The sequence below is a fragment of the Amblyraja radiata genome, chromosome 1 (assembly GCF_010909765.2).
Source record: "Amblyraja radiata isolate CabotCenter1 chromosome 1, sAmbRad1.1.pri, whole genome shotgun sequence".
Lineage (NCBI taxonomy): Eukaryota > Metazoa > Chordata > Chondrichthyes > Rajiformes > Rajidae > Amblyraja > Amblyraja radiata.
Window position 1 is genome coordinate 77,931,088 of NC_045956.1, and position 21,575 is coordinate 77,952,662.

Here is a 21,575-nt window from a genome sequence, read left to right on the forward strand (position 1 = left end):
TACTGCTTAAATCGTTTCCCAACTTAGTGTCGTACTTACTAACTGCTTACATTGAGAATTTTTCCAGGAAAATAACACATTGGATATCACTGTATCACATTTCATGTAGCCCTTCCTCTGGTTAGGCAGCTACAGAGCGCTTCACTGGTCAGTCAGGAGGTCCTGCTTTTATTAAAGTGAATTGAGCTTTACCGTGAGTGAACATTTCTGGCAGCTTTGGGGATTACTATCTCTCAACACACACTTATGACAGTGTGATAGAAATTCCTTTTGGGTCCTGTGTACTAAATGTGCAATATAATAGTGGCTACAAGCAACTCTCCACTTCCTAAAATTAAGTCAAAGGTATACAATTTCAGAAATGAAGCATAACGTGCAGCCAAAACTATGTGCACATTCAGCACACACCCAATGGGGAGAAACTGCCAAGCTTTGGAATTTCACAAGAGACTCTGAAATGTAGGATTGAAGATTGTAGGTACACTACTGCTGATGCTGTGATATAACTGGGGTGGACTTGGAATATGTTTTAGCCGGCTGTTATTCTATCTGAGATGGTGTTAGTAACAGAAATTTCCACTCAGTAAGTGGTAGTCCCAACTTTCCCTCTTCTTTATAGGCTAAGCCATCCATTATTTAACTTTTGAACCTGACTGAGGGTTAGGTAATATCTAGAGATTGTCTTATTAATAGCTTAATTAGTTAGTTTATTTATTGTCAAGAGTACAGGGAGACAGTGAATTGCTTGTTCTGCATGTTATCCAGTCAAATCGCACCGTATATAAGTTCAATAGATACTCTTTAGACTTCAGAGAAACAGGCCCTTCGGCCCACTGAGTCCATGGCGACCAGCGATCACCCCGTGCACTAATACTATCCTACACACTAGCAAGAATTTACAATTTTACCGAAGCCAATTAACCTACAAAGCTGTACGTGTTTGGAATGTGGGAGGAAACCAAAGCACCTCGTGAAAGCCCATGCAGTCACAGGGAGAACGTACAAACTTCGTACAGACAGCACCCTTGCTCAGGATCAAACCCGGGACTCTGGCGCTGTAAGGCAGCAACTCTACCGCTGCACCACAGTGACTCCCTATTACCTGGAAATAAGAGGGGTATTATTGGAATTGCTCTGAGGGGCAGCATAGAATCAATGGGCTGAATGGCCCATTGAATGTCAAAAGGAAATATGAAACTATGGGGTACATTTTCCTTATGTTCAAATAGTTAACAAAGTAATGTACTAATCCCAGATTTAAATTTAACAATTGATACAAATATTGGTAGAAAAATCTTTCATGCTTCCATCATTATTCTGGAATACAGATAATCCTAAAAGAGAAATTGCAGATATTTGAAGTGAATAGCTTCAAGGACAGAAATGTCTGCAAAGTATTTAGATGACATTGTTTTTAATTAAAGGAGCAACACATAAGGTCAACCAAACAGTGGCAAATATTTCAAATAAATAGCTTCAAATTCAATAAGAAGACTTCAAGAATAGTAAAGTGCTGCAGCCTATTATGTTCATTCTAGGAGGCCTTGTATTTACGTGTGTGTGTGTGTGTGTGTGTGTGTGTGTGTGTGTGTGTGTGTGTGTGTGTGTGTGTGTGTGTGTGTGTGTGTGTGTGTGTGTGTGTGTGTGTGTGTGTGTGTGTGTGTGTGTGTGTGTGTGTGTGTGTGTGTGTGTGTGTGTGTGTGTGTGTGTGTGTGTTCGTGTGTTCTCACTTTGAGAGTCGCCGTTCAAGCTGGTGCTTTTTCAGGCGACTGATGGCAATTTGACAGTCGCCGGCAGTCGGCGGAAAAATGGCCGAAGCCGAACAGGCCCATAAGAATGTTTATATCGTCTACAGTGAGGATATGTTCAGAATAGATCAAACGTGAACCCAGGTTACAAAAGCACAGGGAGAAAACATTGATGCATTGAGCCACTCAAATTGTTCCTTCAATTAAAAAGTGCCCAATGTCATCTAAACACATTGTTGACTATTATATCATGGTAGTCTATACTAATTTAAAAGAACATATTTTGCAGCAGCTTCACTGGATTGCATTAGGTACACAGTTTAAATGGAACATGCAAATAGTAATTGCTTACCTTCTGTCCGTGAACGCCAGGTACTCCACTGAAACCCACAGACCCCTAAAGATAGACAAGAGGCCGACAAATTAGATTTTAAATGGTAATCCCATTAGTTTCTGCACAGATAAAACATTAATTATTGTTCTTTGTTGGAGCTGCACTAAGATTTCATTTATTTCAAACAAAATCTATTTTTTCACACTATTCTGTTATTGAAAATTTGCGTCGTCCAAGTAGTTTGGCCAACAATCCAAACACTGCGTGGTATGAATCCAGAGTGTTTATAGTGGGAGAAAGAGGCTATTCAGCCCATCAATGTCCATGATAACTTTATGCAAAAGTAATCCAGCTGTAAGGTTTACTTCAGAAAGACACAAAAGACTGGAGTAACTAAGCGGGTCAGGCAGCATCTCTGGAGAAAAGGAATAGGTAACGTTCCGGGTCAGAACTCTACTTCAGACTCACAGTGGTGCAGCCAAAATGTGTAGTAAGGAAGTGCAGATGCTGGTTTATATAGACACAAAGTGCTGGAGTAACTCAGCGGATCAGGTTCCGACCTGAAACATCACCTATTCCTTTTCTCCAGAGTTGCTGCCTGACCCATTGAGTTACTCCAACACTTTGTGTCTATCTTCAGTATAAACCAGCATCTGTAGTTCTTTTATACGCGTCAGATTTTTTAAATTGGTTTATTGACAAACTGAGAATTTTACCAGTCACATGCGAGCGTAAGTCAGCAGGAGTTTGTAATCTGGCTTGTGGTCTGGTATCTTTAGATCTTTCACTGTGGGAACAGATGTAGATCACTTTCCTGCATCTTTCTAACTGGTAGTTTGCTTCCTTTGTGATTTCTCCTGAATTCCAGCCAGGAACAAATCCAAATGATGGATGTGGAATATCTCTTGTCTTTGCTGCAGCGTCACAAGGCTGCACTACTCCACACGGCTGCACTACTCCACACGGCTGCACTACTCCACACGGCTGCACTACTCCACACGGCTGCACTACTCCACACGGCTGCACTACTCCACACGGCTGCACTACTCCACAAGGCTGCACTACTCCACACGGCTGCACTACTCCACACGGCTGCACTACTCCACACGACTGCACTACTCCACAAGGCTGCACTACTCCACACGGCTGCACTACTCCACACGGCTGCACTACTCCACACGGCTGCACTACTCCACACGGCTGCACTACTCCACAAGGCTGCACTACTCCACACGGCTGCACTACTCCACACGGCTGCACTACTCCACACGACTGCACTACTCCACAAGGCTGCACTACTCCACACGGCTGCACTACTCCACACGGCTGCACTACTCCACACGGCTGCACTACTCCACACGGCTGCACTACTCCACACGGCTGCACTACTCCACACGACTGCACTACTACACAAGGCTGCAATACTCCACACGGCTGCACTACTCCACACGGCTGCACTACTCCACAAGGCTGCATTACTCCACACGGCTGCACTACTCCACAAGGCTGCATTACTCCACACGGCTGCACTACTCCACAAAGCCGCACTACTTCACAGCCGCACTACTCCACAAAGCTGCACTACTCCACACGGCTGCACTACTCCACACGGCTGCACTACTCCACAAAGCTGCACTACTCCACAAAGCTGCACTACTCCACAAAGCCGCACTACTCCACACGGCTGCACTACTCCACACGGCTGCACTACTCCACACGGCTGCACTACTCCACACGGCTGCACTACTCGACACGGCTGCACTACTCCACAAAGCTGCACTACTCCACAAAGCTGCACTACTCCACAAAGCTGCACTACTCCACACAGCTGCACTACTCCACACGGCTGCACTACTCCACAAAGCTGCACCACTCCACAAAGCTGCACTACTCCACAAGGCTGCACTACTCCACAAAGCCGCACTACTCCACACGGCTGCACTACTCCACAAAGCTGCACTACTCCACAAAGCTGCACTACTCCACAAAGCCGCACTACTCCACACGGCTGCACTACTCCACACGGCTGCACTACTCCACACGGCTGCACTACTCCACACGGCTGCACTACTCCACACGGCTGCACTACTCCACAAAGCTGCACTACTCCACAAAGCTGCACTACTCCACAAAGCTGCACCACTCCACAAAGCTGCACTACTCCACACGGCTGCACTACTCCACAAAGCTGCACCACTCCACAAAGCTGCACTACTCCACAAGGCTGCACTACTCCACAAAGCCGCACTACTCCACACGGCTGCACTACTCCACACCGCTGCACTACTCCACACCACTGCACTACTCCACAAGGCCGCACTCCACAAAGCTGCACTACTCCACAAAGCTGCACCACTCCACAAAGCTGCACTACTCCACACGGCTGCACTACTCCACAAAGCTGCACCACTCCACAAAGCTGCACTACTCCACAAGGCTGCACTACTCCACAAAGCCGCACTACTCCACACGGCTGCACTACTCCACACCGCTGCACTACTCCACACCGCTGCACTACTCCACAAGGCCGCACTCCACAAGGCATTTAGAAGAGGCAAGATGAAATCCCAACTAATTAGCGCCAGGCTACATATTGGATGTTATGTACACTGGTCTAGCCCTACAATAACAGGGAATGTGGAAATAAAGAGGGCGGCACGGTGGCGCAGCGCCAGAGACCCGGGTTCAATCTTGACTATGGGTGCTGTCTGTACGGACATTCTCCCCATGACCTTCTCGGGTTTTCTCCGAGATCTTCTGTTTCTTCACACACTCCATAGACATACAGGTTTGTAGGTTAGTTGGCTTGCAATAAATGTAAATTGTCCCTAGGGTATAGGATAGTGTTAGTGTGCGGGGATCGCTGTTCGGCATGGACTCACAGTTCCGTGCTGTATCTCTAAACTAAACTAAGCTAAAACTGCAGATGCTGGTTAATACACAAAAGGACACAGTGCTGGACTAACTCAGCAGGCCATGCAACATCCCTGGAGGACATGGATAGGTGACAAATTGGGTTGAGACAGAATGAGTATGAAGAAGGATCTCGATCCAAAACATCACCAATCCATGTTCTCCAGAGATGCTGCTTGACCTGCTGAGTTACTCCAGTACTTTGTTTCCTTAACAGCAATGACAATGCTTGACATTTTCTGTTATTTTTGAAAAATAATGATTGGTATTTATACATCTTTCATATCTTCAAGGGAGAGGTCTTCAGTCTGGCTAATCAATGATTTGAAGAACTACGCATTCAAATTAACAAATGACTGTTGAATCTGAGTTCAAATTACAGCTTACAATATTACTGCATAAAAATATTAGAGGCAATTTAATGATTCCTTTTTCTCCACAATGTACATTCCTCACTGGATCACCTCTTTAAATTTGTCCCATGAATGAAAGAGGTTGCAGAAAGTGGTAGAAACCGCCCTGCCCATCACAAGTATCAACATCTCCGTGATCACATTGAATGGCTGGCTCGAAGGGCCGAATGGCCTACTCCTGCACCTATTGTCTATTGTCTATTGTCTCCACCATCAAAGCGATATACAGGAATTGCTGGCTCAAGAAGGTGGCTAATACTATCAAAGGCTCAATCCTCCTTGGACATAGGAGCCAGAGAACCATTATTTCCAGATTCAATCAAAAACAGACATAAAGTGCTAGTGTAGCTCATCGGGTTAGGCAGCATCTCTGAAGAACATGGATAGGTAATGTTTCAGGTCGGAATGTTTCTTCAGAGGTGTCTCGACCCGAAATATCAACTCTGCATGTCCTCAGTGATGTTGTTTGATCTGCTGAGCTACTCCAGCACTTTGTGACTTAAAAACCCCCAACTTATCTAATACCTTGTTGCAGGCTACAATTGCACCTGCTTCCACCTCATCTTCAGGCAATGCATTCCAGATTCCAACCACATGCTGTGTAAAAACATTTTTCTTCATGTCACTATTAATTCTCTTCCTCTTTATTTTATATTTGTGACCTCCTCGGCCCCTCCACCAAAGGTAAGTCACTAAAATCTCTGATCCCCGTTTCCAAACCTACATCCAATCCTAAGTTTGCTGTCCTGCATTTGCCTTCTACCATCCACTCTACCCAGACCTTTCTGCAGTATTGTTGTTGTCATTGGCACACATATTGGCCAGGACCTTGCAGAGAATCCCCCTGTTCAATTATGGCCAGAGATTTTTTTAACAGCCATCTGGCAGAGCAGAAACAAAAGTTGGTGTAATTACATGCAAAATGTAACTCCAATTGCTTTATGTTTGATCTTTTTTTTCCTCTTGATCATTGCTACTGAAATGTCATACAATTAAAAAAGAAAACAGAACTGCATAATGAGTGACTGACCCAGTATTTAGAGTCATAGTCTCAGACAGTATGGAAACAGGCTGTTCAGCCCACCTTGGCCATGCCGACTAAAATGTCACATCTAAGCTATTCTTTGAACTATCTTTAATTAGACTTTATTGGACTTTATCATGCACTAAATGTTATACCCTTTATACTGTGTCTGTACACTATGGATGGCTTGGTTGTAACTATATATGGTATTTTTATTGATTGGATAGCATGCAACAAAGAGCTTTTCACTCTACCTCGGTATACATGACAATAATAAGTTTAGTTTACTTCAATTCAGAAATACAGCGTGGAAACAGGCCCTTTGGCCCACCACGTCCCTGCCGACCAACGATCAGCTATACAACAGTTCTATCCTGCTCATTAGGGACAATTTACAGAAGCCAATTAACCTATAAACCTGCATATCCTTGGGATTTGTTGGAAGCTGGAGCACCAGAGAAAACCCACGCGGTCATAGCGAGAATGTACAAACTCCATACAGACAGCACTTATAGTCAGGGTCGAACCCGAACTCACTAATAGAACTGACTAGTCTGCTTTGATACCACCCATTTTATGGAATTACATTATGTGATCAATAGATCTATAGTTCAAGTGCTGAAAAATGGGATTGCCCATCAAATCTACCAACTGAGTCAGAGGAACAGAGAAAGATAGAAAATAGGTGCAGGAGTAGGCCATTCGACCCTTTGAGCCATTCAATATGATCATGGCTGACCATCCAAAATCAGTACCGCTTTCTTGCTTTCTCCCCATATCCATTGATTATGTTAGCCCTAAGAACGATATCGAACACTCTCTTGAATACATCCAGTGAATTGGCCTTCTGTGATGGAGAATTCCACAGATTCACAACTCTCTGGGAGTCATTTTCAGCCTTCAGAGCTATAATTTAAAATAGACTGTTCATCATCATGTTTGCTGTGTTTATGAATGATATTATGGACAATGCAAAATATCTCAATCAACAAAAGTGGCACTATTAAGTTTCCTGGCAGTAAATGGTAGTTTTTTTTTCCAAACAGGCAACAATTGTTGAATGTAACCCAAATCTAATTTTATAGGTACCCCAAAACGGTACACAATAGCGCTAAAATGTTTGCACCACCTTACTCTCAATTGTCCTGTGGTGGTTTGTCAAGTTGCGTTCAGATTGATTTCATATTTTACAAGTTATTAATATTTTTAGATTGACAAAACCACAATTTGAGAAAAATGTCTTCTCTGTGCTTACAGCTATGATGTCACAATGGGATTATGGCCCTACTCGCTACATTGTTGCTATCCAAGTACACTGCTAGCCCTAGCAAGTGCAATTGCATTTTTTTTAAGTCACAGTACACTGAGTTCTGCTAGCTAGCAAGTGCAATTGCATGGTGAATAAGGCGAAATGAGCAACCCCTGTGCCGTTGGAGGCTATGGGTGAGTGGTGGAATATTGCGTTGGGGGAACGGGTTCTGTTGGGGAAACGAGTGAGTGGTGGAATATTGCCTTGGGGAACAGGTTGCGTTGGGGAACCAGGCCTCCCGTGTGGGCAATGGGTGAGTGGTGGAATATTGCGTTGGGTGGAATATTGCCTTGGGGAACGGTTTGCATTGGGGGACCAGGCCTCCCGTGGGGGCTATGTGGTGGAATATTGCATTGGGGGAATGGGTTGCATTGGGGGACCAGGCCTCCTGTGTGACAGGAACCCAACTGGTCCCACTTGGTCTAGTGTGTATTTAAAATGAAACCTACAGTAAGAAATTCTATCCATGCATTTTTCTGCTGGAGTGGATGGGGCAAGAGTTGCTGGGACACATTTTGCTCAAAAAGGAATATGAATGTGCAGGTGAGGGATTATTTTTGGTTGCAGTGAAGAAACTGAAGATGGCAATGTCCAACATAAAGCTCAGCTCCTTGGGTTGGCTTAGTCAGCACAATAAATTAGCATTTAGATTTAATGCATGATGAAATGTTAAAAGCTTTCAATAAATTATTCCACAGAATAGCTTATTCAATTTATAACTTGCTGCTCATCTCAATTTCCTGACATTTCCAGTCCCTGCCATTAGGTTTAAATAGTTTTTGAACTACTTCCAGTGTCAATATTACTCACAGAACAGATTTGTGTGTGCGTTTTTTATGTTCTGAATTACCTGTTCCTTTTCTCACATTTGTTGAAATCATTTGTTATAATAACTCAGCTCAACTGCCATCTTCACTGAAAAATTAAGTAATATGTGATAATATTCTGCATATCTTTGATGTTCCTGCATTCATCATGTACTAAAAAGTTATGATTCTTTGCATTATTCCCAATTTTAGCACTTCCCTAAAACTGGAATCTTATGAGTCTTCATAAAATATGGTTTTGGAGACCTTAGTTAATCAATAAATGAAGGAAGATCGTAATGAATAATTATGGACATTCACACCTTTTTGATTTGGAAGAAAGACTTGCATTTATATTGTAGCAGTGACATCTTTCTGGAGATCATAAAGCACTTTGCAATCAATTAAGTACTTTTTTCCATTTATATAAATTACTTGTATGAAAGCCCCATGTGAATAGATGCTAAATTTACTGCTGACACAAAAGTAAGTACAAAGGAATGTTGTGCAGAGGACATTGGAGACTATAAAGATCTGGCAAGCGGAGTGTAATGTCAGAAGATGTGAAAGTGTCCATATTGGTAGGAAAATAGAAAAAAGATTTTCTAAATGATGATTGTAGAACTCTGAGATAAAGAGTGAATCTGCAGATTCTACTGCACGATTCACAAAAGGCAAGAATTCATGCACAGCAAATAATTAGGGGAACAAACAAAATGCTATCATTTATTGTTAGGGAACTGAGATTCTTTGGCCAGTCATTGGTGAGACCATATCTAAAATATTGTGTGAAGTATTGGTCTCCTTATTTAGTTCAAAGAAGGTTTGTTGGGCAGGGGAGATTATTTTATGATGACATTTTGGCCAGGTGGGCTTGTGTCTGTTGCAGTTGAGAAGGGTAAGAGGGGACTTTATTGAAACATAGAGAACTCCAAGGGTCTTGAAAGGGTGGATGTGAAGAGGATGTTTTCTTTTGTGGCACAATTAAGAATCAGGGGGTCGTTCAATAAAACGAAGGGTTCATCCATTTAAGACATAGATGAGATTTATTTCTGAGAGATTATAATGTCTTTGGGAAACTCTTCCTCGAAGAGAACTGGAAAAAGCATAATGGATACCGTTAAGGTATAGGCAGATACATGCTTGAGAGTGAGAGGCTACCAGGATAGATAGGAATGCAGAGTTTCAATCAGATCAACTATGATCCTATTAAATAATGGAGCAGTCTCTGAATGCAATACTCTTGCTCTGAATATGTTGTATACGTTTATATATTCATTCTTGTCATAGAATATTCATGAGAGAAAAAGTAACAGCCAAACTGCACACAGTAAACTCCCAATGAAATACTGTTAATAAACAATACTATGATAGTGCACAGATAATCCACTTTATTAATGTTTAGTGATGGATAAATATCATTAGCAAATGCAGATGGTCATCAAGAATTGCAGGGTGTTCTTGATCAGCTGGGTAAGTGGACCGAGGAATGGCATAAGTGCAAGATATTCCATTTTGGGATCTCAAACTTGTGTATAACCATCACAGTGAACAGTAGGGCCCTGAGAAAAGCTGTACAACAGAAGGACCGAGGGGTACAAGTACGTAATTCCATGAAAGTGGCACCACAGGTGGACAGGATGATGAAGAAGTATTTTGGCATGCAGGCAATTATCATTAAGGGCATTGAATACAGAAGTTGGGACATTATGTTGCACTTGCCCAAGACAAAGCCACACTTGTGGTTTTGTGTTCAGCTTAGGTCACCCTGTTATAGGAAAGATGCCATTAAGCTGAAACAGTGAAATAGATTTACACGATGTTACCAAGATGAAAGACTGAATTCTAAGAAGAGGTTGGGCAGGGATTGAGGGATGGTCTTAGAGAGGTGTATAAAATCATGAGGGACATAGATCGGGTGCATACATACAGCTTTTACCCAGAGTTGGGGAATCAAGAACAAGAGAACATAGGTTTAGAGTGAGATGGAAAAGATGGGAACTGAGGGTCAACATATTCACACAAAGGGCGGGATGTATATAGAACAAGCAGCCAGATTAAATGGTTGAGATAGGTGCTATAAAACATTTTAAAGACATTTGGACAGATAGAAAAGCTTTAGAAGGACATAGGCCAATCTTTGTCAAGTGGTCTTGGTCGGCATGGATGAGTTAGGCAGATGATCCTGTTTTCACGTTGTGTGATTAGAAACATAGAAACATAGAAAGATACAAAATAGGTGCAGGAGGAGGCCATTCGGCCCTTCGAGCCAGCACCGCCATTCATTGTGATCATGATCATGGTCCCCAATCAATAACCCGTGCCTGTCTTCTCCCCATATCCCTTGATTCCACTAGCCCCTAGAGCTCTAACTCTTTCATCCATCCAGCGATTTGGCCTCCACTGCCCTCTGTGGCAGGGAATTCCACAAATTCACAACTCTCTGGGTGAAAATGTTTTTTCTCACCTCAGTCTTAAATGGCCTCCCCTTTATTCTAAGACTGTGGCCCCTGGTTCTGGACTCGCCCAACATTGGGAACATTTTTCCTGCAACTAGCTTGTCCAGTCCTTTTATGATTTTATATGTTTCTATAAGATAGCCCCTCATCCTTCTAAACTCCAGTGAATACAAGCCTAGTCTTTTCAATCTTTCCTCATGTGACAGTCCCGCCATCCCAGGGATCAATCTCGTGAACCTACGCTGCACTGCCTTGAACCTACGCTGCACTGCCACAAATTCTGTCATAGATTCCCCCCCTGTGACTGCTCTAATACAGGAGTCTTAATAAAGATTACTTTTGGTGTATGTTCACTGACCTGAAATAAAAGCAGAAAGACAGGGATATACTCAGCAGGAGGGAGCAGCAGATTTCATGCTCCAAGCCAATGAACATTCATCATAATTCTGTATTTTTTCCTCTGCTTTTCCTCTCCACACTTGCTGTCTGGTCCACAGAGAGTCCCTGCAATTTCTGCTTTTCGTTCAGCCATATTTTTGCTTTTACATCCGAGTCGGAATTTGGAATGGAGTCCTTCATCAAAAGAGGGATTGGTAATGTCTGTCTGAGCAGGAGTGGCTTCAGTTTAATGTCTCACGTGACAGGAGGCACCTCCTACATTGCCGCACATCCTCAACGGTATTTGAACATTATGCTCACACCTTGCGATGTGGCAAGGGGTTGCAAAGAAAACCATTATTTTATTTAACACTTTCCACACATTATCCTTGCCTTAGTGCTAATGCAACAGAGCAAATTCAACAAAGAGTAGGGCAATAAGTACAGTTAAAAATTTTTTTTTTATGTGTTCTTTGGTAGGTTCCTTCCAAAGAGGCATCCTTCCAAAGCGAGATGGCTGACTACAAGGTAAGAATATGGCATTGATGTTCTTTACGATGTGGTAACGCAGAAATCTCATAAATTGCGCGCTGAGTTTATCAAAAAAAAAAACCTGGCAGTCGATTCTGATAACTGTAAAAGGTGCTGACAGAAGGTTCAGGAAGTCTGTCATCAAGTTACCTCAGAAACAGGAAAACACCAGCAGCTCCCTGATCACAGCAAAAGCAAATCCCATTCATCAGCCACACTTGGAAAGTTTTGCTCAGTATCAATCGTGTGGCAGTGATCTATTAAGCTTTGTTTGGGTTGTAACTGAAACTATATCCCTACATGTTTCAAATTTAAATTCCAGAGCTTTGCCATCAATGGAGTATGAAGACCAGTAACTTTCATACAAAATAACCTTTTTTGAACTACACATTCTGAAGAAAAAAAACTTAAACTTCCTAATTTGTTCAAATTTGAAGTTAATTTGAAATATAAATGAATGTTGCTCAACATGATATGACAACGCATTCTCTTGAAAAGTCTTAACATCACTGAGATGACCAAGTATTAGTTCCTGAACTACAGTAGCCCATTTCCTCAAGATCTGGGTCAATTACTGGCAATATACAGTTTCATTGCTTTTCAAGTATTGTTATGGCAATATAGTACCTTTTGTCCTGGTGGTCCCTGAGGTCCCTAGAAAAACAAAGACATAAAATCATTATGACTAGATGGAAAAGTAAGCAGAAACGACTGATTTCCAAGATATAATCATCAGCATGTATCAATCAAACTTCCTACGCTGACCTGCAGGCCACATGCATGGAACTCTGCAGATGATAGATAACCACGGTCTAAGAGGAAAGTGACGAATTCTATGAATAAGGTCGACTGTTTAAATCTGATTTTGGTTATAACTTTGCCTATTAGAGAGAGCTTTGAGGAGTGACAGGCTTAAGTCACCAAAGTTTTCTAATCCATTGGACTTGCATGATAGTGCAATACATTATTCTCATATTTGCCAACTGTTGAATAAAGCTTTGTTGCAGATTTGTGCATTAATAATAAAAGCATGTAAACCATTGCATGAATACATAAGTTGTCCCATCTTAGTTACAGAGGATGTAAATATATGCAAAAAGAATAGATGCTTAGTTATCCATAGCCCATTTAGCTAAGGAGAATCCTACTAATCCAGCACTAAATGCTCTGCAATTGATTGTTTTTTATTCTCCCAGGCTTGCTGGAGCTAATCTTTTTCCCAGATCTTAAATGAGTTTCCCTTCATTAACTTTGTATTTCCGGCAGAAAGAATCCAAGAGCCTCATGAAAACAGCACCCTGTGGTCCAATAATCACTATCCACCTGTAGTGCACATGGAAGCTCTTGATGGAAGGGGTCACAATTTAAATTTGATTCCCAGAATGACAATCGTTATTCAGAGTTGGGAAGTTTGATTAAGCTCTTCAAAAATTATATGGACAATCTAGAGCGTGAAAGTAATCCTACTTTAACTCCCAATAGAAAATACTCTGAGCACTTTATTCTTCCTGTGAAACCAGTTTGCCATGTGTGACTAAGAAAGCAGGAAAGATCTTGGATCTTTGGGATTTATTTAAAAACATAACCTGATAAGAGGACATCTGCTTCTGGCTAAAGAGGGAAAGTTAAATGGTTAAATTTTACATGTTGCCTCAGCAGCGAACATAATCAAAGACCCACTGCGGTCATTCCTCTTTCTCCCTGCTCCAGTCAGGCAGAAGATACAGAAGCTTGAAGTGCACACCCACAGACTCAGGTACAGCTTCTTCCCCTCTGTTGTCAGGCTTCTGAATGGTCCTTCCATAAGCATGGGTAATGTACGATTCTCCTCTACCCCATTGAGGACCTTCGACTTAGTCTTTGGAACTGGGGCGCTACAATTCAGAGAATTATATTCTGCACTCCCACACATTTAACTCTCTCACTTTAGCCAGAAGCAGATGTCCACTTATCGGATTATTTTTTATAAGAAATTCCAGAGATCCAAAATCGTTTTTGCTTTCTTAGAATCTTCCCCTTGGCTCTACCTATTGTTCCTGCATTTGGCTTGATGATATCCATTTATTTATCTACATTATGTATAGTATTATCTGATTTGATTGGATTGCATGCAAAACAAAGCTTTTTGCTGTATCTTGCCACATGTGACAATAAAAACCTAAACCTAAACTTAATCCAAAAGAAGTAAACAGAAGTCCAGTTACAAACACTTGATGCATTTGGCAATTTATTTTCAAACTTCCTTCAACCACTGTCAACTCAGGGACAAATTTTAAGGTGCGATGAGGTAATCTTGTGAAATGCGAGAAACTTTGCCGGTGAAAAGCAAAGAAAGCATTGATCAAATGCAGATGTGTAACCTTTGGAACCAGCAGCACTTTCAATTGAGAGCGGGCACAACATTATTCCATGAAAGGAAGTCTTTTACAATTTGGGTTCCACTGGATTACCCCAATGCTGCTGTCTCTCACCCTGATATTGATACCAAGAAGAAATAATGGCCCGGATCTTGCCTCAAACAAGACGGCAAGAATTTATTTGCTTAAATGGAAGCAAATCTGGGATTTCCTTGCACATGTTGCTAAATGTGGAAATCCTGACAAATTTGGACTGCGGAATGCAGTCCAGCATGAGAAATTTTGGAAAGATTCCATGTTTTTATGGTGGGGATAACGCATCAGGATAGATCAAGCGCTGGATCCGAGAATCCATAGACTGAGCTTTGTAAGGCTGCAGGTACAAAAAGAAAAAGGGAAGGGAGGTTCTTTAAAAATACATCATTTCTATTTAACTGAAAACGAAAAAAAATTGAAATAATGGACCAAATCTTGATTCATTTTTTTCAATAGTTTTTAAATGTTTCTGAATGTTAGCGACAATTAAAGTATCACAGGTTTGACAGCTGGCATAGCTGCAAGGGGTAAGGCTTTGCTGATTGTCAAAGCACCAGTTTGTGTCAGGGAAAGGACTTCTCTGGAGGCCCTGCTGCTCTGGTGGCCTTAGGCTTGGAGTTGAGGAGATTTGGGGCAACGGGATGGGAAGCACTGAGCCTCTGCATCTGGACAATGTAAGTGCAGGTGTGGGGAGACTGAAGGCATTGTGCCTGGGCCAGTATGATTCCAAGCCGAGGATAAAAACATTTTTAATATTTTCAAAAAGATCATAATACTGGCAAACTTAAATTGAGGCTGATATTCTGAAATATTCATCTTTAGTAATAATCTATATTAATAGCTTGTGATCTGATATGGTTTAGAATATATCAGAACTATCTTTAGTTTCCAGCAGGAACACTTGCCTGAAAGCAGTAGTTCCTCAGAAACAAGGGCAGGAAAGCAGACACCGTGCGGCTCTCTGTTTCCTACTGTACGTTTTGGTCCACGATCGCCGCAGTATCATCTATATAACTAAAAGTCTCATCTTGACCACTTCCTGTCTGCGCTGTATATTGATGTTAGAAAAAACACTACCCTATATCGCTATGATTTTTGGCCATCTTACTCACAGTCCTCCTCCGCTGAGGCAGCCCCAAGGATTTTTCTGATCGTTGAAAAATAAAAAGGATATGAGTGTTTAAAAAATATTGAGATCAGCTGATTGGTCCTCTCGCCTGTCAATCACCATGATGAAGGTAACGCCCCTTCCGGGGGGGGGGGGGGGGGGGGGGGGGGGGGAGAGGGGGAGGGCAGGGCTATAAAACCCCAGATGCCTGGACGTGAGTCAGTCACTCTGGAAGATTGTGAGAGAAGGCCACAAATGTGATTCTAATCTGTGAATCAACTGAACTGTGAGTCTGCAATGTACTTGCAATAAATGATTTGTTAGCCGTTAATGACAATGTTTGGCCTGCCCTGCCTGTGCTTGAAATTGAAATGCAAAATTGGAAATGAAATGACAATGCAATTAGTTGTTTGGCCTGCCCTGCCTGTGCTTGAAACTGCAATGCAAAATTGGAAATGAAATGACAATGCCATGAGTTGTTTAGCCTGCCCTGCCTGTGCTTGAAACTGCAATGCAAAATTGGAAATGAAATGACAATGCCATGAGTTGTTTGGCTTGCCCTGCCTGTGCTTGAAACTGCAATGCAAAATTGGAAATGGAATGAAAATGCCATGAGTTGTTTGGCCTGCCCTTGAAATGGATTGACTTGACTTGACACGGATTGACTTGATTTGAAATGGATTGACTTGACTTGAAATGGATTGACTTGACTTGATTTGACTTGAAATGGATTGACTTGACTTGAAATGGATTGTTGGCCCTGCACTCACTGTGCTTGACTTGACTTGACCCACAACACTCCTGCTAGTGCTCCCCCCCCCACCACCCCCCCCCCCTCACTGGCCACCAATATTGGAATTGGTGGAGAAGCAGAACGGGTCCCACTTAGTCTAGTTATTAACTAAAATAAGATCTGGTATCTATGCATGGCCATCTCCATCAATACATCTCCCTTCTCAAGTCAGGAAGCACACTGCATGTTGCTTATAGTCCAAGATACTGAATCAGAAAGTGTCATGGATAGAGCATAAGTTGATAAATTCTAGGAGCAGAATTAGGCCATTTGGTCCATCAAGTCTACTCTGCAATTCAATCATGGCTGATCTATCTTTCCTTCTCAACCCCATTCTCCTCCCTTCTCCCCATAACCCTTGACACCTTTACCCATGATATGTATACGTGAAGGGCATGTGATCGTAGTGGAATGAAATAATTGGATAAATGGCCGCAGGTCTTCACATACTAATGTAGATCCAAGGAACAAAAAACACAGTTGCATCTCACTCAGCCAGAATTTATATTTTTAATTACTTTTCCAGTTGAGAAAAAGGCATTAGAATTTGAAATTCCTGACAAGGACCAATTTTGACAAAGTACATCTGAAACAAAGATATTTATGGCCATTGCTGCCAGTTTTAGTTCAGTAAAAGCACAGACTCAAGGTCAATATAATAATAATCATCAGGCCAATGGGTCATGAAATTAAGCTGCTTCTCTCTAATTAAATTTATCCTAATTGCTTGAATTCATGGTGCTTTTGATAACAACAAATATTTGAAAGGCATAGTTCTGTGTCACTTCTATGACCTTAAGACAGACATTTCCAATTAGCAAGGATGACGCTGTACAAATAATAGGCTGCACTTTGCAGCACTGTAATAAAAAAACAGTTGTTGCTGTAAAAGATTGCCATTTAAAGATTTATTGGTTGTAAAGGTTGCACAAATCATTCACACTTTAGCAAATTTAACAAACTAATGAAATAAACAGGCTTATTTTTTTTATCAAAGCGGCACACTGCCATATAATTGGTATAGTTCTCTATTGTTCACATCAAATTAAGGTAGTAAAGCAGATTATTATATTGATTTATTATGGAAAATGACCATACTTGCCACTGTAGTGCAGCCAAATGATTTAATTGGGAAATATGCACTGAAATTGCTGCAACCTCCTTCCTGACTGAGTTTCTGAATATCTGAAGCAGACTGTGAGCACCCAGTATCCACTGTACACCTGCAGAAGTTGGATAGAGTATTTGACCACATGCCATTATCTCCTCATACTACTGAGGCAGCAGAGGTATTGGTGAGCATTCCTTGCGATGGCATCAATGTGCCAGGCCTAGGACAGATCCTCAAAGATGTGTATATGGCCAGCAACTTAAAGATATTGACTCTCTCCATTGTGAGGCAGAATTTCCCAGTTCAATTCACCTGCTGCCACAACAGATCAACAGTGGATATGATCTCATTGGCTCTCCGCTCTGAGCTGGGACACTTGGACAACAGGACCATGGAAGGCAGGCAGTTGTTCATCAACCACAGCTTGCTGTTCAACACCATTATATCTTCCAAACTCATCATCAAACTCAGAGACCTGGGTCTTAGAAAAAATAACATAAAAAATTCTTGGCTCCTCTTTTTTCAACTGGATCCACGACTGCCTCACCAGCAGACCTCAATCTATACAGATTGGCAACAACACCTCCTCCTTGCTGACCATCAGCACAGAGTCACCTCAAGGCTGTACGCTGTCCCCTGTACTACTCTCTCTACCCCCATGATTGTGTAGCCAGACACAGCTCCAACGCCATTTTTTAATTAATTAATGATACCATTGGACGAGAGAAATTGATAATCTGTATGAGTGGTCCCAGAACACCAATCTTGTTCTCAATATTAGAAAGATCAAGGAACTAATTATTGACTTCAGGAAGGAATAACCAAGGGATATGCACCTGTCTTCAATGATGTGGCAGCCATTAAGGGATAAATCCCCAGGGCCAGATAGGCTGCATCCCAGAGTACTTAAGGAAGTAGCTCCAGAAATTGTGGATGCATTAGTAATAATCTTTCAAAACTCTTTAGATTCTGGAGTAGTTCCTGAGGATTGGCGGGTAGCAAACGTAACCCCACTTTTTAAGAAGGGAGGGAGAGAGAAAACGGGGAATTACAGACCAGTTAGTCTAACATCGGTAGTGGGGAAACTGCTAGAGTCAGTTATTAAAGATGGGATAGCAGCACATTTGGAAAGTGGTGAAATCATTGGACAAAGTCAGCATGGATTTACGAAAGGTAAATCATGTCTGACGAATCTTATATAATTTTTTGAGGATGTAACGAGTAGCGTGGATAGGGGAGAACCAGTGGATGTGGTGTATCTGGACTTCCAGAAGGCTTTCGACAAGGTCCCACATAAGATATTAGTATACAAACTTAAAGCACACGGCATTGGGGGTTCAGTATTGATGTGGATAGAGAACTGGCTGGCAAACAGGAAACAAAGAGTAGGAGTAAACGGGTCCTTTTCACAATGGCGGGCAGTGACTAGTGGGGTACCGCAAGGCTCAGTGCTGGGACCCCAGCTATTTACAATATATATTAATGATCTGGATGAGGGAATTGAAGGCAATATCTCCAAATTTGCGGATGACACTAAGCTGGGGGGGCAGGGTTAGCTGTGAGGAGGATGCTAGGAGACTGCAAGGTGACTTGGATAGGCTGGGTGAGTGGGCAAATGTTTGGCAGATGCAGTATAATGTGGATAAATGTGAGGTTATCCATTTTGGTGGCAAAAACAGGAAAGCAGACTATTATCTAAATGGTGGCCGATTAGGAAAAGGGGAGATGCAGCGAGACCTGGGTGTCATGGTACACCAGTCATTGAAAGTAGGCATGCAGGTGCAGCAGGCAGTGAAGAAAACGAATGGTATGTTAGCTTTCATAGCAAAAGGATTTGAGTATAGGAGCAGGGAGGTTCTACTGCAGTTGTACAGGGTCTTGGTGAGACCACACCTGGAGTATTGCGTACAGTTTTGGTCTCCAAATCTGAGGAAGGACATTATTGCCATAGAGGGAGTGCAGAGAAGGTTCACCAGACTGATTCCTGGGATGTCAGGACTGTCTTATGAAGAAAGACTGGATAGACTTGGTTTATACTCTCTAGAATTTAGGAGATTGAGAGGGGATCTTATAGAAACTTACAAAATTCTTAAGGGGTTGGACAGGCTAGATGCAGGAAGATTGTTCCCGATGTTGGGGAAGTCCAGGACAAGGGGTCACAGCTTAAGGATAAGGGGGAAAGCCTTTAAAACCGAGATGAGAAAAACTTTTTTCACACAGAGAGTGGTGAATCTCTGGAACTCTCTGCCACAGAGGGTAGTTGAGGCCAGTTCATTGGCTATATTTAAGAGGGCGTTAGATGTGGCCCTTGTGGCTAAGGGGATCAGAGGGTATGGAGAGAAGGCAGGTACGGGATACTGAGTTGGATGATCAGCCATGATCATATTGAATGGCGGTGCAGGCTCGAAGGGCCGAATGGCCTACTCCTGCACCTAATTTCTATGTTTCTATGTTTCAACAGCTTGTTCCAGGGTGTATGCATCTTTGATAATCTGTCCTGAGGCCAGCACGTCAATGCAGTCATGAAGAAAGCTCACCAATTCCTCTACTTCCTCAGATGTTTGAGGGGATGCGACACGCCAAACTTCTACACGTGTACCGTGAAGAGTATATTGATTGGTTACAACACGGCCTAGTTTGGAAATTCAAACACTCAAGAACGAAGGAAGCTGCAGAAAGTGGTGGACTTTGCCCAGTCTCTCATGGGTATTGACCCCCCCAGTATAGAACAGATTTACGGGAACTCTGCCTCAAGATGGCAGCGAACAACATCAAAAATCCACACTATCCCGACCACTTCTTGCTGGTACCATCGAGGAGAGGGTACTGTTACCTGCAGACTCAAGAACAGCTTCTTCCCATCTTCCAACTTTTACTTTTACCCTGCACACCTTTATCACAACCCTTCCTCGACCACGCCAACCCTGCTGGACCACTACAGACTTTGCATTTCTATGCTTGCTCTACATACTTTGGTTTTTGCACTATCATGATATATTTTATTTCAAATAACTGTATATTTATTGTTGTTGCTTATGTGTTTTATGTTCCTCTAAAGGTGCAGCGAATAAGAATTTAATTGTTCCGGTTTATATCTGGTGCATATGACAAAAAAACTCCCTTGACCTGTACTTACAGGTAAGTCACATGATTCTCAATTTGAACCTTTGGATCTCAAGGGAGAGATGGAGGGATGCTAGTGTTAAAAGCAAATTAAAAATAAAACTTACATTATTTACTGATGGATGTGATTTGAAGTGCTCGCGTCACAAGTTTAAAAAAAGATTCAAAAGTAATATTTGTTATAAATTTCTTTAAATAGTAATTACAGGGCTGAGTGACTTCATTAATTAAGGATGAAACTGAGCCAAGTGGATGATTCAAATGATCCTGACAGAAACGAGATACCAATTTATTCAAACAGAAATGTGGCTCTTATACCACAAGTATCCCTACGTGTGGAAACCACTACAACTATTTAATCTCTTTTCTGGTGACTGGGAGTGGCCGGTGGGAAGGGTTCGAGTTCAATACCCAAATCCCAAATATCATTGAACAAAATGTTACTCAGTTCATCTATTATAAACAGAACTTGTCTTGCAGCTTTCATCCAAGATTTGATGCATTCTCCCATTATTCTATGGCATGGATTTTACTCACCACCAATCCAGGTTCACCTCTTGACCCCGTTTCTCCCTAAAACCAAAGAGAGTTTGTTCAGTGAATGTAATAAATACTTATCTTTGATAAGTAAATGTCCATTAGGAAAAGCATTAGCTTGTTTTTACGATGACATAGATGTTCTCCTCTTCCTTTACCGAGTCTCAATGGAGTGAGAGGAAGACAGTCCTGAGTTCCTGAGTTGCTGCTCTGATGCCATCTCCCCCGGCTTCCAGAAGTTTCTCTACCTTAATCATCTAAGTATCTGAACGCACGGAGGTTCCTCCACGAGGCCTTGCACCGAAGATAACCCAGCGAATTAAGCGTTTACAAGGCTTGAACACGTGCATTGTTGCTCCACAGTACCTTATCTTTAATATTTGGTTGTTCCATGAAAACAAAACTTGTAATGATACAGTGCACCAAAATAAATCAGATAAATTCTTACAGGTACTCCAGGCATTCCTCGAGGACCATCCTTCCCCGTGTCACCCGGAGGACCACGTGGGCCTGGAGGACCAGGAGGCCCAGGCGGTCCAGGTGGGCCAGCTTGACCTTGATCACCCTACAGAGCAGTGAAGAAGTGTGTGAATAA

The 21,575-nt window shown here is 42.2% G+C and overlaps 1 protein-coding gene across 18 annotated transcripts in view; it reads right to left on the bottom strand.

Annotated features, from left to right (window-relative positions):
* Positions 1–21,575, bottom strand: part of col25a1 (collagen type XXV alpha 1 chain) — a 654,016-nt gene that overhangs the window by 138,495 nt on the left and 493,946 nt on the right. For all 18 annotated transcript variants that reach the window (XM_033025377.1, XM_033025353.1, XM_033025321.1 and 15 more), the window contains exons 8-11: positions 21,429–21,545; positions 20,981–21,016; positions 12,543–12,569; positions 2,101–2,145 (exon numbers count right to left, since the gene is read on the bottom strand). In XM_033025377.1, coding sequence (XP_032881268.1) covers positions 2,101–2,145; positions 12,543–12,569; positions 20,981–21,016; positions 21,429–21,545 — 225 coding nt within the window. The remainder of the gene's footprint in view (positions 1–2,100; positions 2,146–12,542; positions 12,570–20,980; positions 21,017–21,428; positions 21,546–21,575) is intronic.